This window comes from Alexandromys fortis, unplaced genomic scaffold (assembly GCF_014885135.2).
Source record: "Alexandromys fortis isolate MF-2015 unplaced genomic scaffold, M_Fortis_MF-2015_v1.1 scaffold_58, whole genome shotgun sequence".
NCBI lineage: Eukaryota > Metazoa > Chordata > Mammalia > Rodentia > Cricetidae > Alexandromys > Alexandromys fortis.
Window position 1 is genome coordinate 7,137,702 of NW_026067940.1, and position 17,441 is coordinate 7,155,142.

General features: G+C 48.0%; 1 protein-coding gene across 1 annotated transcript in view; it reads right to left on the reverse strand.

Moving 5' to 3' along the window:
- The window catches only part of Rab7b (RAB7B, member RAS oncogene family), a 23,638-nt gene extending 8,057 nt beyond the window's left edge, over positions 1-15,581 (reverse strand). Inside the window, exons 1-5 of the mRNA XM_050147838.1 lie at positions 15,444-15,581; positions 8,151-8,217; positions 7,354-7,480; positions 6,692-6,907; positions 696-821 (exon numbers count right to left, since the gene is read on the reverse strand). Coding sequence (XP_050003795.1) covers positions 696-821; positions 6,692-6,907; positions 7,354-7,480; positions 8,151-8,212 — 531 coding nt within the window. The 5' untranslated portion in view covers positions 8,213-8,217; positions 15,444-15,581. The remainder of the gene's footprint in view (positions 1-695; positions 822-6,691; positions 6,908-7,353; positions 7,481-8,150; positions 8,218-15,443) is intronic.
- Positions 15,582-17,441: the final 1,860 nt, after the last annotated feature.

Here is a 17,441-nt window from a genome sequence, read left to right on the forward strand (position 1 = left end):
AAAAAAAAAAACCACACAGAAGTAAAACCCATAGTAGCTTCCTGGCAGCCTTCAGTGGTCACTCCCATCACACGGGCTGTCACCACACCCCTTCTCTGGACTCCATCACCGCGTCTGCTTTACAGTGCAAAAGTTGTGTATCAGTCATTCATGCTCTTTGTCTTTCTCTTGAGTCTGAAGAACCCCTGCTGCCTGCACAGTGTCTGGCACAGATGCCACACTCAACACAAGCTGTCTAAGACGTCACATGCAAGTGCCTGGGTCTATTTATCGTTCCGATTGGAAGCTGTCAGCAGCTCCTATAGGCTGGAAATTCCACTTGACTGCATACAGGCTTGGCTCCACGAGAATTCTCTCCCACAGTGAGGACTGGCCTAGAGACCACTTCTCAAGTCCTCACTGAATTAGACTCCCCGGGCACCAGGAACAGGACTGACATTTTAAGTACTCCACAAGGGATCATGACAGGTGGCCAGACTGTGAGACCAACTACTTACTCCCAGGTCCTTTATGCCTCTGGCATCTCGAAAAACCAAAAAAAAAAAAAAAAAAGAATTGCCAAACCACTCCAACTACTAAATAATCAAAAAGCTGAATACTCCTATACACTCCTCCTCCCACATCTTCTTCTTCGAAAAATCCTGAGGACTCCTGCCTAGGGCAGTTCTGACTGGTTCCACCCCCACATCACTCACCCGCAGCAGAGCCTGGCTGGCCAGAACCTCAAAGGCTTGGACCACATTGATGTCGTTCTTGGCGCTAACTTCAAAGTAAGGCATGTCCTTAGCTTTACACCATCCGTGGGCCACCTCCTGGGGCACCTGGGGGAGAGAAATGGTCAGTTTCTGCATTGCTGGTGCCACAGCCGCTGCCGTGGTTGCTACTGTGGCTTCAATGTGGTTTGTTCCCTCCAGAACCCATGTTGAGGTTGATTCCCTCCCCTCCACAACTCTGTTGATGCTGAGAATAAAGGAGATGAGGTCGTTAGGAAGAACTAACATGGCACTAAGAAGATGGCTCAGTGAGAAAGAGCATTCCCTGCCCATGGATGAGGACCTGAGTTCAAATCCCTGGCACCCACATAAAAGCTGGTATGTCCATAGACGCCTGAGACCCCAGTGCTGTGAGCCAGAGACAGGGGGGTCCTGAGAGGACACTGACCAGTCAGCCTCACAAACTAGGCAAGCTTCAGTGCAATGAGAGACTCTGTCTCAAGGGAACCAGGAGGTTCACGACAGGGTGGGACAGCTGATGGCCTCCTTGACCTCTGCCCATGCAGGGGCATAAACGCCTTCCTCAACACGCATACATGCATAGACATTTTAAGAAGAGAAGATCAAAAGGGACCAGCACCCGAGGGAGTGAGGTCTCTTGTGTGGGACTGAGAGCCATTTGTCAGAAAGTGAGGCCAACCCTCAGCTTTTGATCATCTCTATTTTCTCTTCCATTTTCTGTCGCCAACACCATCCCTTCCTGCCCTGCCGCAGGATCACCGCAACTGCCTCTCTTGATGACTGAGAACCTCTCCTCTGTCTGCAGCTCCATATTTTATCTTTTTAGTTCCTAACGTGAATGTCTGAGGTGGGCGTTGCCAATGCCATTTTACAGATGAGCGCCTGGAGCGGTGGATCTCAACTGGTGGGTCCTGACCCCTTTGGGTGTTGAATGACCCTTACATAGGGGTCACTAAGGCCATCATAAAATACAGGTATTTGCATCAAATTTCATAAAAGAGTCAAAAGTACAGTTATGAAGTAACAATAAAAATAATTTTATGTTTGGGGATGGGGGTCAGCACAACACGAGGAACTGTGTAAAGTATCGCAGCATCAGGAAGGTTGAGAACCACTGACCTGGAGAATGACCTTTGCTCAGAACACAGCCTGGGCAGGATTTGAACATGGACCTGCCAGAATTAGAGCCCACTTCACTCTCTGGCTTTCTAAGGTCTGTGGCCTTTACTGCTGAGCTGTCATATTGGCCTCCATTTACATAGCTTTGGTTTTGATGCGTTTTCCTCATCTATATTTAAAATGATTATTATATAAATTTAAAATTAGAATTTCTGGGGGCTAAAGAGGTGGTTCAGCAGTTAAGAACCTTTGCTGCTCTTGCAGAGGACCTGGGTTTGGTTACCAACACCTATACGGCAGCTCAGTTACCATGACTCTAGTCCCAGGGCATCCAATGCCTCTGCAGGAGGCACTGCGTGTATGTGGTACACTTACATGCATGTAAGCAAAATACTCATAGACATGAAATGAGAATAAATGAAACTTTAAAAGGATTAGCATATATAATACTAGCTAGCAAACTCTAAGAATAAGACTATTGTAGGAAACACCATCCCAGTTCCATTGGTGGTAGGTCAGAACTCACTCTTGGAAGTGGAGCTAAGTAAGCATTAAAGCTCCAGTGAATAAATCTCTGCAGCTCAGATGTTAGAGCCCCTTCATCAAGAACTAAGGTTTTCCCACTGTTGGCTTCTGTGGAAGGGTTTTTTTTTTTTTAAACAAAAGTAAGGTAGTAAATTCTTTCAAATCATTCTGGCTATATGCACGTTTGCATATATATGTACATATTTATTTTAGTAAGATACACACCACATTTAACAACATTGGAGTCATACTTAAGCATATGATTCAGGGAATTAAGTGTAGCACAAATAATAAAAACTCAGAGACAGAAATTGGGGTTCATCCTGAAAACCAGAAGAGCAAAGGAACCAAGACACAAGAGAAATCTTACTTCTCTCTACCAAGGCTGGGCAACAGCAGACTAAACAGCCTAAGCCTCTCTCTCCTCCCATTTTAAATCCCCTCCAGTGCTGGGACTAAGGGAGTAGGACTCCCTAGTACTTGGATTAAAGGTGTAGGCCACCACCACCACCTGGATTTATTTCTGCATTGATCTTGTGTAGCCCAGGGTGGCCTTGAACTCACAAAGATCCATCTGACTTTGTCTCCCAAATCCTGGAGTTAAAGGTGTACGTCACCATTGCCTGACCTCTAGTGGTTTTATCTTTGCTTCTGGTCTTCAGGCAAGATTTATTTATCAAAATACAAATAATATACCACTACGCTTAAGTATATGCCTACTGTTGTGGGACCATCATCATAGCTTGAGTACAGAATTTCCTTCTCCCCAAGTTTATCAATGTATTTATTTTCCTATAATTAAGTAGGAAAAAAACTAAGCCAGGCAGTGGTGGTACACACCTTTAATCCTAGCACTTGGGAGGCAGAGGTAGGAGGATCTCTGTGAGTTCGAGGCCAGCCTGGTCTACAGAGCGACTTCCAAGACAGCCAGGGCTGTTACACAGAGAAAACCTCTCTCAAACAACAAGAACAGCAAAAGTAGGAAAATCTACTTTACCAGGCCTGTCCCTAAGGTGTACACAATCACAATATTACCCTTAATCCTCAAATAATATAAGAAATCCATCTGGTTTCCACAGAAGAGAAGAGGTTGGAGTGGACTTAGGGCACACCGGGAACATGGCCGACCATTGGCGGGCTGCTCAGCCGGGGAGCTAAAAGAGATGGTGCCTAACCACTCAGCTTTGCACCAGTGAGTGCAAGCCTCCCTGGATAGTCACTTGGCTAGTCTTCATTTTCCTCATCCCACCCAGGGGTTGACAAACAGCTAAGTTGGCATCAGAGCAAGGAGATGTGAGGGCAGCAGCAGCCCCTCCTTGGTTCTTGGTCCTAACAATGTAGGGTATTTGTAGTAAGTCTCTCTGCTTTCTCTTCCCACTTTCCCTTCCCTGAACCCGTTTCCTTGTTCAGTACCTCTTAACTCTGCTTCCCACTAGGCCATCCCCCTCCAGACCCCGCCTCTGGGCCTCCTTCCCAACAGACAAACTCCCTTCATCTTCCCCAAATCATCCTTTACCCACCCCACTTGGCTGACCCTGGCTTCTCCTTGGGTCTCCATCATCTCTCTCTCACCATCTCCACTGAGGTCATTTCCGCATCTGCCTCTCCATAGATGATGGAGGGGATTGGCTTGCCTGGTGCCTCATTGCTTCTCTAAAGCAAAGCTCAGTGTCCGTCTGTCATGTCTCTCCCGCCCTCCCCGTGCTTGGTGGGCTCAGAACATCTGTCTTATGAGGCGTCACCTGCCCTTCACCCAGCCAGGCACCTCCCGTTCATTGAACATTTGCAACCCTCATCCTTTCTCCATCAACAGTGGCTGCCGCTACTCACGGTAGCCAGAATTCCTTTTCTGCCAACAGTCACTGCACGTCTCCATCTTCTTCACAGAATCAGATGCAAATACAAATCTAGCCTTCCCTTCTGTGACCACAGCGTGCTCTCTCTTCATCTTCTGCATCCCCATCCTACCCTGGTCTCTAAAAGCTGATGGTGCAACTGCCCTGCCCCTCCCCCTTCCTCCAGCTTCCTCAGAGCCCTCCCACCCCCACCCTCCGATTCTCTTGCTTGGAGAAGCTGCAGTCCCAGGTCCCTTGGTCCTAGCATCTGCTCCAGCAGGGCTGTGGAAACACTCCGCTTCTGCTCCTGCAAGCTCACAGCCTCCTCCTTCAGCTAAGCCCTCCGTGTTTTATTACTTCTTGTCCTTGTTCCATCAGCTCATCCTCTTGTGTTTGGATTTAATCAAGTAATCAGAATCCAGACAAAATTGTATTAATTTGGAGTCTATGAAATTTAGAGAGATTCTAAATAGTCAACCTTTACCATGATTCCTAAGTCTCCTTTTTGGTTTCCTTCCTGGAGGGGTGGTACCTATTATTTCGCTGAGAAAACTCTGGCCACCTTTTCCTGAACTCCTTCAACTTGTGGATGTGTGAAAGATGTTAAAATGGATGTTTGGATCTCAGCATTGTAATCCAATAGACTTCACATGTGCTTTGGGGCGACCTTGGACCACGCATGTCTCCAAGGGTTCGTGATGAAGACTCTTTTAGATAATACTAATACCCACAGCATGGACATAAAAGGCTTGGCAGGAAGGACTGGATAGCATTCCTTTGGAGAGAGCTGTGTTGTCAGTGTAATTACTCCTGCCTCTCTCAAGAGTCGACAGAGGGCCTTGAGGTCGATCCTAACATATGGCCTCTGAAGCCTGGTGAGTGTGACAGACTGGTGGTGTCTGGCACATGCCTGAAGGTTCCAAGGTGAAAGAAAGATCATGAGGTGGAGAGAGAACTAACTCCTTAGAAGATGGCCAGAGTGCCTGAGTATGCCTAGGCTGGGCATGGGCTCCATGCAGGGACAGTCAGGTTGGAGCTAAGATGACTGATTGAAGCTGAGGGAAGAAAGCAGGAGATTGCAAGACACTTGTTTCTTTTAGACACCATAGAATGTCACCCAGTTAGGGGTCTAAGGACCTAAAGGACCTATTCATAGAAGAGGGACTTACCACACCTGCCAGCCAGAGAGCACAATGCTACACCACGAAAGTCCCACAAAATGAGAACTGTCCTGCTCCCTGGCCACTTCTCGTTCTTCCTGCTTCACTCCAGACAGGACTAGATCCCAGAGCACCTATCTGACCTAAGCCGTGGGGAATGTGAAATCTCCCCTGCAGCTGGCCCAGTGTGGGAAGACAGGGAGACCTGGGTTATTGTCTGAGACAGGATGTTTCGAAGCATCCTGTTACCAACCTGAACTAGCCACACAGAGCCGGAGACTTGTTTCCAGCTCGTACTTCTCCCGTGAAGTTTTGTTCTTAGGTATTTCAAAGCTTGCCAGTTCCCTAATGGCTTGAGGTCGCATCTCCAAACTTCTCAGATTCTGGATGCCCAAATCAAATATGTCTTCCTCTCTGAACAGGGACCTTCCTCTCTGTAGGTGAGTGCAGCTGGAAGTACCCCTTCTGCCTCCCTCCCTCCTCCTGTCCACACCATACTTCGCGGTACTAAGTTTTGGTTCATTTCTCCTGCGGTTTTCTATTTGAACCATTGAAAAACCCAGTTCCAACACAATGACTCAGTTCCGCATCAATGCTTTTCCATTAGAAATACCAAGAGAATGTGGTTCTAACCGCTCCTTCAGGTGTTTTTTTTAGGGGGGGTGGCTTCATTTGGCACAAAATACCTTTGTTTTAATTTTTACAAATTAAGACAATCTCTGTTCCTTTTTTGGTAAAGGTTGAAAGAACTCTCTGCTCAGTAGCCCTGTGAGGGCTACTACTCATGCAAGTGGGGCCACTGCAGTCATGGGGTAGACCAGTTGTCTCAACTATCTCAGACACACAGACACACAGATACACACACATACACAAATATATAACAATAAAAAATTTTAAATTGTCTATAAAATTTGTAGGTCAAAAATTTGATACCTTTAGATCCCTCTGTGACCCTAGACAGAAATACTGTTCTGAGATTAAATCGAATTCCACCAAGACCTGACTCCTGGCTCCTCTGAGGTCCGAAATCTCCCACTCCCTGCCACTTGTGTCTCTCACATCTCACTGTTCCTTTAGTCAAGAACCCACATCTTCTAGGAGCTAGCTCTCTGTTCTGGACTTAGACTTAGTTCATTCTGACCGCCAAATCTCCACAGTGCGTTCGTTGCTTTGGCCTCATTGCACCATAACTGCCACTATTAGACTGTGGAATCCTTGAAGGGAGGACTCCGTAGCACCGTATGAGACCTAACACAGATCTGGTGGGCAGTCGTTACATTCAGTTGGTTGAATGAATGAATGAACGAAAACACAGTACCTTCCTGTCTTCCAGATCGATTTTGTTCCCAAGCACTACCATGGGATATGATTGCTCCATGGGGTTGATCTTGGCTAGGACGTCATCCCTCCAGATACCCAGGGCTTCAAAGGACTCTGGATCAGTGACGTCGAATGCCAAGACACAGCCGTCGGAACCTTTGTAGAATGTTGATACCATGGAACGGAAGCGCTCTTGACCACCTGTGTCCCAGATCTGGAGGGGAAGAACAGCACGGCCAGGCTCTGATGAGAGACGGAAGGGAAACCCAGCAAGGCTGTGTCCTGCTAAAAGTTTCATTTCTGGATGGTGAGTGGGTGGAGGTGTGCACCATCTTTCCATACCCAGACAGCGCAGCCTCACACTCAACCCCCACCCCCCAGCTCTTAGCTCTGACTTTTTCTCTGTCTTATCAGGGTGGGGGTTGTTACCCCAGCCCCCAACAGTATCCTTTGTGTTTGTAGGTCCTCTGTCTCGGTTACATTGTTCACCTCTGCTATGTAGATGAGCAAGGGTGTGTTTGTGCTCAGTGAACAGACTGGGGTCGGCTGGGAGTTGTGCTCCACTGGCCTGCTCCAGGCCTTCCCAGTTCTGGTACACATTGTTATGTGAGCGGGCGGTTTTCAGGAGTGTGCACTACAGAGGCGGAGGGGACTGCTCACCTGGAGCTTCAAAGTGGTGTCATCCTGGATGATGATTTTGGAGAGGATGCTGGCCCCCAGGGTGGTCTGGTATTCCTCAAAAAAGGTTTTGTGTACATATTGGTGAAGGAGAGAGGTCTTTCCCACACTGAGGAAAAAATACTCCACATATGTATAAATGCATACCAATACACACACACACACGCGCACACACACACACACACACATGCACACACACCTATGCCTTTCTCAGGACATTACAATGACTTTGCACTGTGGTCCTTCCTTGAGTCTTTGAATTAAATTCTTTACTTTTTCTTTTTTTGAACCAAAGTTTAAGAATGGGCTTTGATATATGAGTGACTTCACGTAAGGGGGATGGGGGGACTCACAGAAAGACCACAGTTACACCCTAGGAGGGGCTCAGGTGTCTCAAGAGAGAGTTGCTCAGATTCTGAATTTCTAGTCTGTATGGTCTGGAGACTACCTTTTGAGGAGCAAAGGACTGGGAGTAGTTTCTAGGAGCTGAAACCAACTGAAATGAGCAGTTTGGATAAGGCTGGGTGTCCCACAACTGTGCTCGGATTTTTGTTGGGTGTGGCAGGCCATGGAGGACCCAGCGATGCTGAATGACTACATAGCCAGTTACTACAGAGCTGGACTCAAACCGAGAACTTTCCCTTGCTTGAAGCAGGATGCACTTCGCTGCCCCCTCACTCAGAAAGTGTCCCCTGGAGGTGGCAGTACAGCCTGGAGGCCTCACTGCTCCGCGGTAAAGTTGCTTATCAGCAAGCACACGGCAGCGGGGCTTGACTTACCCAAGTGCACCAACAATGATGAGTTTCAAGTCCACTTTCTTTCGAGGATTCATGAGCGGCATCAAGCCTGCAGGCAGACAGAAGTCATTTTCGCACTAGCTAGTCTTGCTTGTGTGACCATGGTCACTGAGGCTAACACTCCCACCCAGTCTCTGCCTCCCTCCGACATGCGACCCCATGACACCTCCCAAACAGCGTTTAGCATCCTGTGACTCTCACATCTGAACTCTGTTTTCCTCTGGTTTATCAGGAAATCTGTCCTGGGTTAAGGACTCCAGTGAAGCTGTACTCCTGAGGGACACACGTGACTCAGCATCCCGGAAACATCCTTCCCTTTGCTTTACAGTTGCAAGACTGACAGCCCACTCACCCCTCAGTTCTTTAGGGTCCTGCTCTTGGAGGTAGCCCCGAGTGCCAAACAGCAGGACAGATCTGAACAGAGACCTCGCACACAGCACCGCTTAGAGCCAGGAGTGGAGGCCAGTGTGGGAAGAGGGGATGGGGTGGGCAGGACAAGGGGTCCATTGTTGGGACTGCCTGCAGCCTTTGGATGACTGAAAGTCCCTCCCCCACAAATGCACTGCCCTTGCAGAATCACAGGGCTCTTTTCTGAAGCTGGAAGGGGTGAAATCGGTACATGCTTCTGGAGAGCTACTTGGCAGCACGTGCGGAGAGCCTCAAAATAGTTCTGACCTCTACTTCTAGGAATTTTTCTTAGAGAAATCACCAGAAACTTGAGGAAAGATTTCAAGGCCATCCTTCCAGCCTTGCTTATAAATACTCCACAGTGAAGAAGTAGTTGGGCCAGGACACCTGACGAATTACTTAGTAGTTATTGGAATGGAGTATTTGAAATATTTTATTATGTGTGGGAAAATATTCACGCTCTATAATTTGAGTGAAAAGTTGTTGCTAAATTATGTGTGCAATATTGGCTAAGAGTCAACTAATATCACAATTGCATTACTGTTTTTGTTGGTGTTGGGGACTGAATCCAGGGCTTTGGGAATGCTGGACCAGCACCATATACACAACTCCCATGAAATACAGAATGTGCACATAGAAAAATAGTTAAGTCCAATTATACATGCCCGACTGAATATAAACAAATTACCCCTTTCCCGTGGAGAGATACATGCAAGCCCTGAACTTGACACTGGGAGCATCTGGGATGAAACACACAGGACCTACTACAGGGAACATCAGGGAAGAAGAAACAGGGGCTGGGCAACACTAGAAAGTCTTCGCAAGACACAGACAAGGTATGTAGCTGACAACATGGTGGGGCTGAAGGAGTGAGGCTCAGGGTGTGTGCGGGTGTGTGTGTGTGTGTGTGTGTGTGTGTGTGTGCGCGCAAAGAATGAAATAGGAAAATTCTGGGGATGGAGAATGGAAAAGGTGATTGGTTTACTTCAGGGGAGCAAGACTGAGGTGGCCTATCCCATTTCATCCACCCATCCACCCATCCACCCATCCACCCATCCATCCTTCTTCTAGCTACGTATTCAAATTCCCCATCTCCCAGGGATGTAGAGGCGGGGAACAGCAAAGCCAACCAGGGCTGGCACACTGCAGCAACGTCGCTGCTTACAAAGGCAAGTCGCCCAGAAGTGGCTGGGAAGTCTGAAAAGGGCAGGTCTCTGAGAATCAGTTAGCTCTTTTTAAGAGGCCTGAGAGCAATGGAGTGCTGTTTCCTAACACTTTGGTACTGTGTGTTAACATCTTAAAGACCAATGAATATCTTAAAAGGACTTAGAGTTTCAAAATGGAGGCAGAAAATGGGAAAGCTGCGGCAATGGCCGAGCACCTGCTGAAGAATGTGCCAGCCTTTGTGCAGCTGGCTCTCCTCAATGGCTTAGAAAAGGGTCACTCAACTAGGAATATGGCTCAGTACTGCTACATTGCTGATCCGCTTGAACAAGGCTTCCATCCCTAGCAAACAAGGTGTGTGATAGGGGAGGGGACAGGTCACTCATAACTCACTCACATAACTCCACACTGTAGTAACTGGATGAGCTAGGGCTTGGATGGGAGGCCAGAGAAAGCTTGTCTGTGCCGTGGAGTCTTCAGACAACCTGAGCTGGAAGCTGTGGTTCCGAGCACATGGACACAGCAGGCACTGGGCTCAGATTTGTTGTGATCAACAAAGCCTTGGGTGTACTGGGAAAAGGCAGCCAGGGGGATGAAGAGGCTCTGTTAGAGCAAGGGACCTGGGGTGGCTGAACAGGAGCTGTACGTGAGGACCCGCACTTCAGTGAACATGCATCATGCGGAGGTGGAGGGAACGGACCACGCACATTGCCGGGGTATGTCACACTCTATATGCTGACATTTATTGTCAGACATTATGCTGAGGGCCTTGAAAATATGCAAATAAGTAGCACATTGTGTAGGTTAAGTGAATTAGTGTGTTATTGTGCTTGATGTGTTGTTGTGATATGTTAACTGGCACAAATTGAGGTTTCTTCAGAGTGGTAAGGCCTTAAAGTGTTAGCCATTTTAGTGCATACAAACTATCTGTGGGGTCGGCACTATTAGTATCCCTGTTTTACTAAGAACTAGATGTTTTCCAGAAGCTAATTTGGAGTTCCTAACAACGCACACCCTATAGTGTAGCCTGGGTTGGAGTTGAGATTTGGATCCAGGCTCAGTTCTAGAGACTGTCATGTGGTGATATTGATCACCAGTTTGGGAGGATCTGGCATGACCTGGGAGACAAACTTCTGGGTACATCTGTGAGTGAGTTCCTAGACTGAGTTAATTGAGGTGGGAAAATACACCCTCAATATAGATGCACCATTCCATGGTCTAGGATCCCGGAACAAATAGATATACATATTGAATAATACATATATACATACATACACACAATACATACATACACAATACATACATTCATGAATAATACACATACATACACACATACATACATACACACAATACATAATTCATGCATAATACACACATACATACACACACCACATACACAATACATGCATACAAATACACACATACACAATACATGCATATGCACATAAACACACATACATACATGCATGCATACATACACACATACATACACACAACACATACACAATACACACATACACAATACATGCATATACACATAAACACACATACATACATACACACAACACATACACAATACACTCATACATATATACACATACACAATACATGCATATACACATAAACACACATACATACACAATGCATACATGCACACATACATACACACAAGACATACATGCAGGCATACATACACACATAACACAATACATACATGCATGCATACATACACACATACATACATATGCATATGAATAAACACCATACACACTGAGCACTGACATTCATCTGGCTGCAGATGCAGTGTGAGCAGCTGCCCTGTGTTCCTGCTGCCATGCCGTCCCCAACCATGATGGATTGTTCTATCAAACTGTGAGCCTAAATAAGCCCTGAATTCTTCAAATTGCTTTGTTGGCATTTTGGCACAACAATGAGACGTACAGTGAGTGCAACTTGGCTACTGATAACCCAGGCTTTTATTTTTTAGTACTAGAAAAAGTGTTGAAGCCAGGAGCCTGCTAGGCAGATACTTGGTCAGAGAGCCCCATCCTCACACCTTTTTGAGGTGGAGACTCATGTCATTGCCCAGACTGGCCTCAAACCAGCAGTCCTCTGCCTCAGACCCCCAAGTATCTAGGACTGTAAAGGGTACCACTGTGGCCAGAGACTTTGCCCGTAAGTGGAGATGAACCAGGCTAACACAGCTTGGCTGCTGAAGGACCTGCCGGAGCACATGTTTGCTCTACCTGCATGTCCACCACCAACATGCTTACTTTTTACAAAATTAAACCAATTAAAACATTTCATATATGTGTACTGCATTTACATCATTCCACCCTACCCTTCCCCCTCCCTCCGACCCTTCCCATGCTCCCAACCCTACCCCATGCACTCCCAAAGTCATAGCCTCTTTTAATAGCAGAATTCCTTCACAAACGCCAATCCATGTATATTCTGAAATATCAGATCATTTAAAAAAGGATGAAGTGAAGACCTGCACATGCACACGCACACACTGTAATTTAGGAAGAAAAGGAAACGCAGCGTGAACGGTTGACAGAGTGTGGTTGAACCCAAGTGTCAGGAATAAGCATCAGTGTGTCTCCGTGTCTGACCTCACTCACATGCGTCCTGGAAACACAGAAAGAAGCACACTGTCTGTGGAGAGACGGGAAAGAAGGCAGAAGGGGCTAGGAGTTTTCATTCTGTCTCAAGTGTCTGTATTTTTAAAACTTATTCTGCAATCTCAGTTTCTGTAATTTAAGAATATTAGAAGACTTAACCTCTCTCTTTCCACAAGTCCCACCCTGACTTAACCTCTCTGTGTGAAGCATGTGTGACTGACTGGGTGACTGAACGGGATTTCCTCTTTGGATGACTCACTGTGACTAGGGAGGGGAGGGGACTGCCTCATACCAGGCAATGACCGTGACTTTGGGGGTCAGAGAGCCCTCTCTCTTCCCTAATGTGCCCATCTATGACCTTGAGCCTAGACTATTACTAGCTTTGGGGTCTCCACTCCCTCCTGGATAAAATGGACACGACTTCTGGCTATGGCTTCATCAGCAGAGGGTACGTGTGTGTCATGTTATGATAGCATAGCAGGATCACAAGGTTAGGAAAGATCCAGGGAACAGCAGGACACCTTTGTGGGGTGGGGCTGGTAGAGGAGGTCCTGAGACTCAATTTGCAGTGGTTGCTATTTTTGATGCTGCACACCTGTCCACCATGGTTGATTTCAAACTACACGCATGGCGCGCGCATAGGACTGGGAGGTCAAAGTCACTTGGTCTAGTACTGGGCACGACATACCCTGAGTGCTTGCTCCTCTCACCGGAGGTAGCTTTCTTCACCCACAAAAATGCTCAATTCCTCTGCAACACCAGGCACTGGGAGGGGCGATGATGGGGCAGGGGTTGGTGTCTTTCCTATGGGTTTCGCTTGCCTCTTCTGATCCTCGTGACTCCTCCACCCCTTTCACTGTCCCCATCCCCTTTCCACATGTGCCCTGGAACTGTGCTGCCACCAAAGACTCCTCTGCCCCATGCCACAAAGGGTGAACATTTTATGAGTCTGACATCTAAAAATAGCCTTGACCTTTGGCTCAGAGAGTGACCCGGGCAGGCCCAGTGCTAAGGTTGGTTAATTTGGGGGCAGACAGGAGTGGCGGCTCTCTTGACTACTCCCAAGTTTCAGATGGTAGCTGAAGCGTCCTTTACCCCCCGCCGGACTATACCCACATTGTCCCTTTCAGCCTCTTTCAACTCACTGCAGGACCGAAAGCTTCAAAGAGGAAGGCAGGGAATCTGCCCATCAGCAAGGCTGAGTCATCTTCACTGCTGCTGAACAGTGAGTAGCAAGCTTGGAATGCAGGACCAGCCCAGCCAGCCCAACCCACACAGAGCAGGACTCCAGAGGGACCACCTCTTCTCTGCTCTTGGCCAGCAGCACATCCCAGCCCATTTGCCTGAGTTTCTCAGCAAAGCCAGGAAGACTGAGTTGCTGCAGAGTACCTGGGTTTGTGATTGGCCTGCGGGAACTCACAGGGGTCTCAGCCTTCACCTTTCCACGTCCCTTCCCTCTCTTTCCCACTGGCTCCAGGAAGGACCCAGCACAGCCTCTTGCCTTACTTGTCCTGGGTGAGTCCCATGTAAGTTGTCAGGGAGACCAGAGAAGAGGGATAGCTAAGAATTCTGCATCAGGCGCAGTTTCCCTGCACAGTATACAACCTTCCCCAGCTTCTTCTCTTCTCCCTCTGGCACCCCATACTATATTCAATCTAAAAAAAATTAGTGGGACTTACAGGTTGAGTGTAGAGGCTTCTGTTTAGTGAGATTCCCGGGAACACGAGGCTTGTTGCCTGCCAGGATCTCTTGAGAGTCTGCCTCACCCACCCAGATCCTAGCAGGTCTAAACCTGCTTTCTCCACAAAGTACACCCACAGAAGACTCAGTGTTCTCATTCTTTAAGATCTTTGGGGGGAGGTGTTTGTCCTGATTCTCCAAGTAGACTGCCTGTACCCTAGACAGTGCCTCTTACCTCTCTATCTCCCTGTCCCCAAAGCATGGTGACTGAAGCTGGGAATCTGGAGATTTCTGAGTAGTGATGCATCCACCCATGTGCCATGCATCTATGCATGCACTGAGTCTTTCATCCATCCATGCATTTGCCCATCCACACACCCATGTAGCACATACCTGCATGCAAAAACATAGCACATGTCCAAGGATACTCAGAAACCCATTTCTCCACAGGCTCTTTGTGATGGGGGATTGATCAATAAGCCCAAATCAATCATTTTAATCAATACACAATGCCTAGCAATGATAGAATGAATGTTATTATAGCTCAGTGGATACTTGAATCAAAGACTAGTTGGTGGGATAGCAAGATGGCTCACAGGTAAATGTGCTTGTCATGCAAGCCTGGTGACCTGAGTTTGATTTTCAGAACTCATGTGAAGGTGGAAGAAGAGAACCAACTCCAGAAAGTTGTCCTCTGGCCTCTACACATGCGCTGTGGTAAATGTGCGCATCCATCATGCATACAAAACCCATCACACATAGAGACACAGACACACAGACACGCAAGCCCACACATGCACACACAAACACACGGGGGGGGGGAGAGAACAACAACACACTAGATGAGTACCCCCTTAGAGTAGAATCCGGGACTGTCCAACTCATTGGCTCATGCATTTTAGCTCCTTGTCAGAAGAAATACTTATGACTTAGAATAAGAGGGATGTTTTCTTATTTTTTTGGGGGGGGATCTTATCTTTCTCTGACAGCCCCCACATCGACATCCCAGAAGGCACCCCGTCCATGTGCCAGTTTGACGCCAGATGCTTCAGGGTGCAGCCCTCTTGGAAGGCTCCAGTTACTGGCAAACTGCAGATCTAGGGGCGTAGCACTATCCTCCTGCGTCTGAGCTGCTGTGTCCTGTCTAGCATTGCCACAGATCCCCGTGACTGGGAGGGAAGTCCTTTCTCCACCACACCCAGGAACGTTCTCTGTAGAGCAGGGGTCTTTGGGCTGAAGTAAAACCCTGCACCTGCCGCATTTCTTAGCCTCATCCCTGCACCATTCACCGTTGTTTCTAATCCTCTTCACCAACACCCAGACAGTTCGGGAGCGGCTGGCACTTGGAAGGACAGAGAGGCTGCCAGGACACTCACAGCCACGGCTGCAGGGCACTCACCTCACACAGGCGGGAGTTCTGGTCTGGATCTCTCTTCCCCTGAGCGGCAGTTTCAATCTGGCCAGTGTTGAGCACGTAAAAGGCTTTGGTAAGAGGCCACTTCCCTCTGAGTTTTCCTCCTCTCTCTGCACATACTTGGGAAAGTTGCAAAAGAGGCTGGGCCTGGGTGACCTCAGCTGTGTGGGTGGAGTGGACTGGGAGAGCCAGGCTTCAGAGCTGCCCAGATTTAGGGCACCGGGGTATTTACTGCATAAAGATCCTGGTCCCAGGGGATGAGGAATGGCAGGCTTGAGTTGGGGAACTTTTGAACAGAGGGCCTGCAAGGTGGCATGCCCAATTTATGGACTTGTAGGATCATCTGCCTCTGTCCATGGGAGTCCCAGGAAAGAAGCCCTTTGTTGTTTTCCTTACACTCATGGAGCAGATTTGGTCCAGCCACCAGGGCACCAGGAAGGTTGGGAAAAGTTCTGACCTTAGGCCTTGCCCTTACTGTGCCCACCCCTCACACTGACACATATGCACATGCATGTGCACACACACACACTACTCTGTATACACACCCTACATCTTTGCCACACTTGTTATATACACACAACACATGCCCCATTCCTCACCACACACACTTCAAACCACCCACGCCCCCAACTTCACTCGTGTAGAATAAACTCACCCCATACACTCCACACCACGTCAGACATGTAAGAGGTAAAGCATGTCCTGGAACCCCCAAACCCCACCCTGGGCCCCTCTGGTTGGTTGTGTGGCCCAAACTGAAGCACCCAGAAGGCGACAGTAAATTAAAATACTGTTAGCACACAGTTAATTTGGGCATCGCGTTTCCCTGCCTTGGGTGAGTATAGTTGGCAGATGGAGTGAGTTTAGACATGACTCCCCAGATCTTTCCCCTAGGGTGGTGTATTTGGTGCACTCCGCATCCCTCACAAGTTAGGAGTCTGTCTCCTTGTAGACCCATTCCTTTGGTTACCGTGCTGTCAGAAAGTTCCTCCTGCTTCCAGTTGTTTCCTATGATGGGGCTTTTCCAGCCGCCATGTGTCTAAACCAGCCATAGAGACTTGCATTTGGAAAGCCAACAAGTAGCTTTGGATCCCACGCTCGGCCAATTGTGCTTCCAGCATGGGCCCTACTAAAGAGTTTTCGGTGGAACAAAAATTGAAGCTTATTTTCTTGTATCATCTAGGAAACAGTCTTGGGAGAAGGGACCTAATGATTTCTACACTGAATTCTTTATAGGAAGACTGAGGGGACTTCTAAAGCCTGTTGGCACAAGTGAAGTAATTTGGTTGCTCAGGAAGCCAAGGCGGTGTCCTGATGGATGCTGGTTATGGAGGCTGCTGGGCACTTGGACTGGTGTCCTTTAGAGGTTCCTCACCCCACCCTGAGTCTATACCACCCTGAATGAATCCAGTGATCTCCTGTCTGTACACCACATATATGCGGTGCCTGTGGAAGCCAGAAGAGAAGAGGGTGTTGGCTTCCCTTGGAAATGGAGTTACAGATGTTAGTTAGCTGATGTGAGTACTGGGAATTGAACCTGGACCCTCTAGAAGAGCAGTCAGCACTCCTAACCACTGATCCATCTCTCTAGCTCCCAGTGATCTCATAAGCTCTGTGGAGTTGGCCTGGTTAGAACGTGGATGGGAGAAGCTTCCCCAATATTATTCTACTTTTTTGAGACTAGATTTGAATTGGAACTTAGCTTGTGTAGTTGTGTGTATGCGTGTTGTGTGATGACGACTGGGGAGACCTGAACAAATGTCTGTTCAGATAGGGAGCCAAGTAAGGATGCCATAACAGGAGCATGGGTGAGGGGTCACAGGAGCAGAAGTGACTCAAAGACAGCTGCATCACCAAAGCTCTCCCAGCATGGGTGACAGCTCATGAAAGCTGTAACCTGGGCCCCCTGCACAATGCGCAAACAGCTCAACAGGTTGGAAGGTGACTCTTCCAGGCAGCTCGGACAGTCTCGCCTCATGGAGG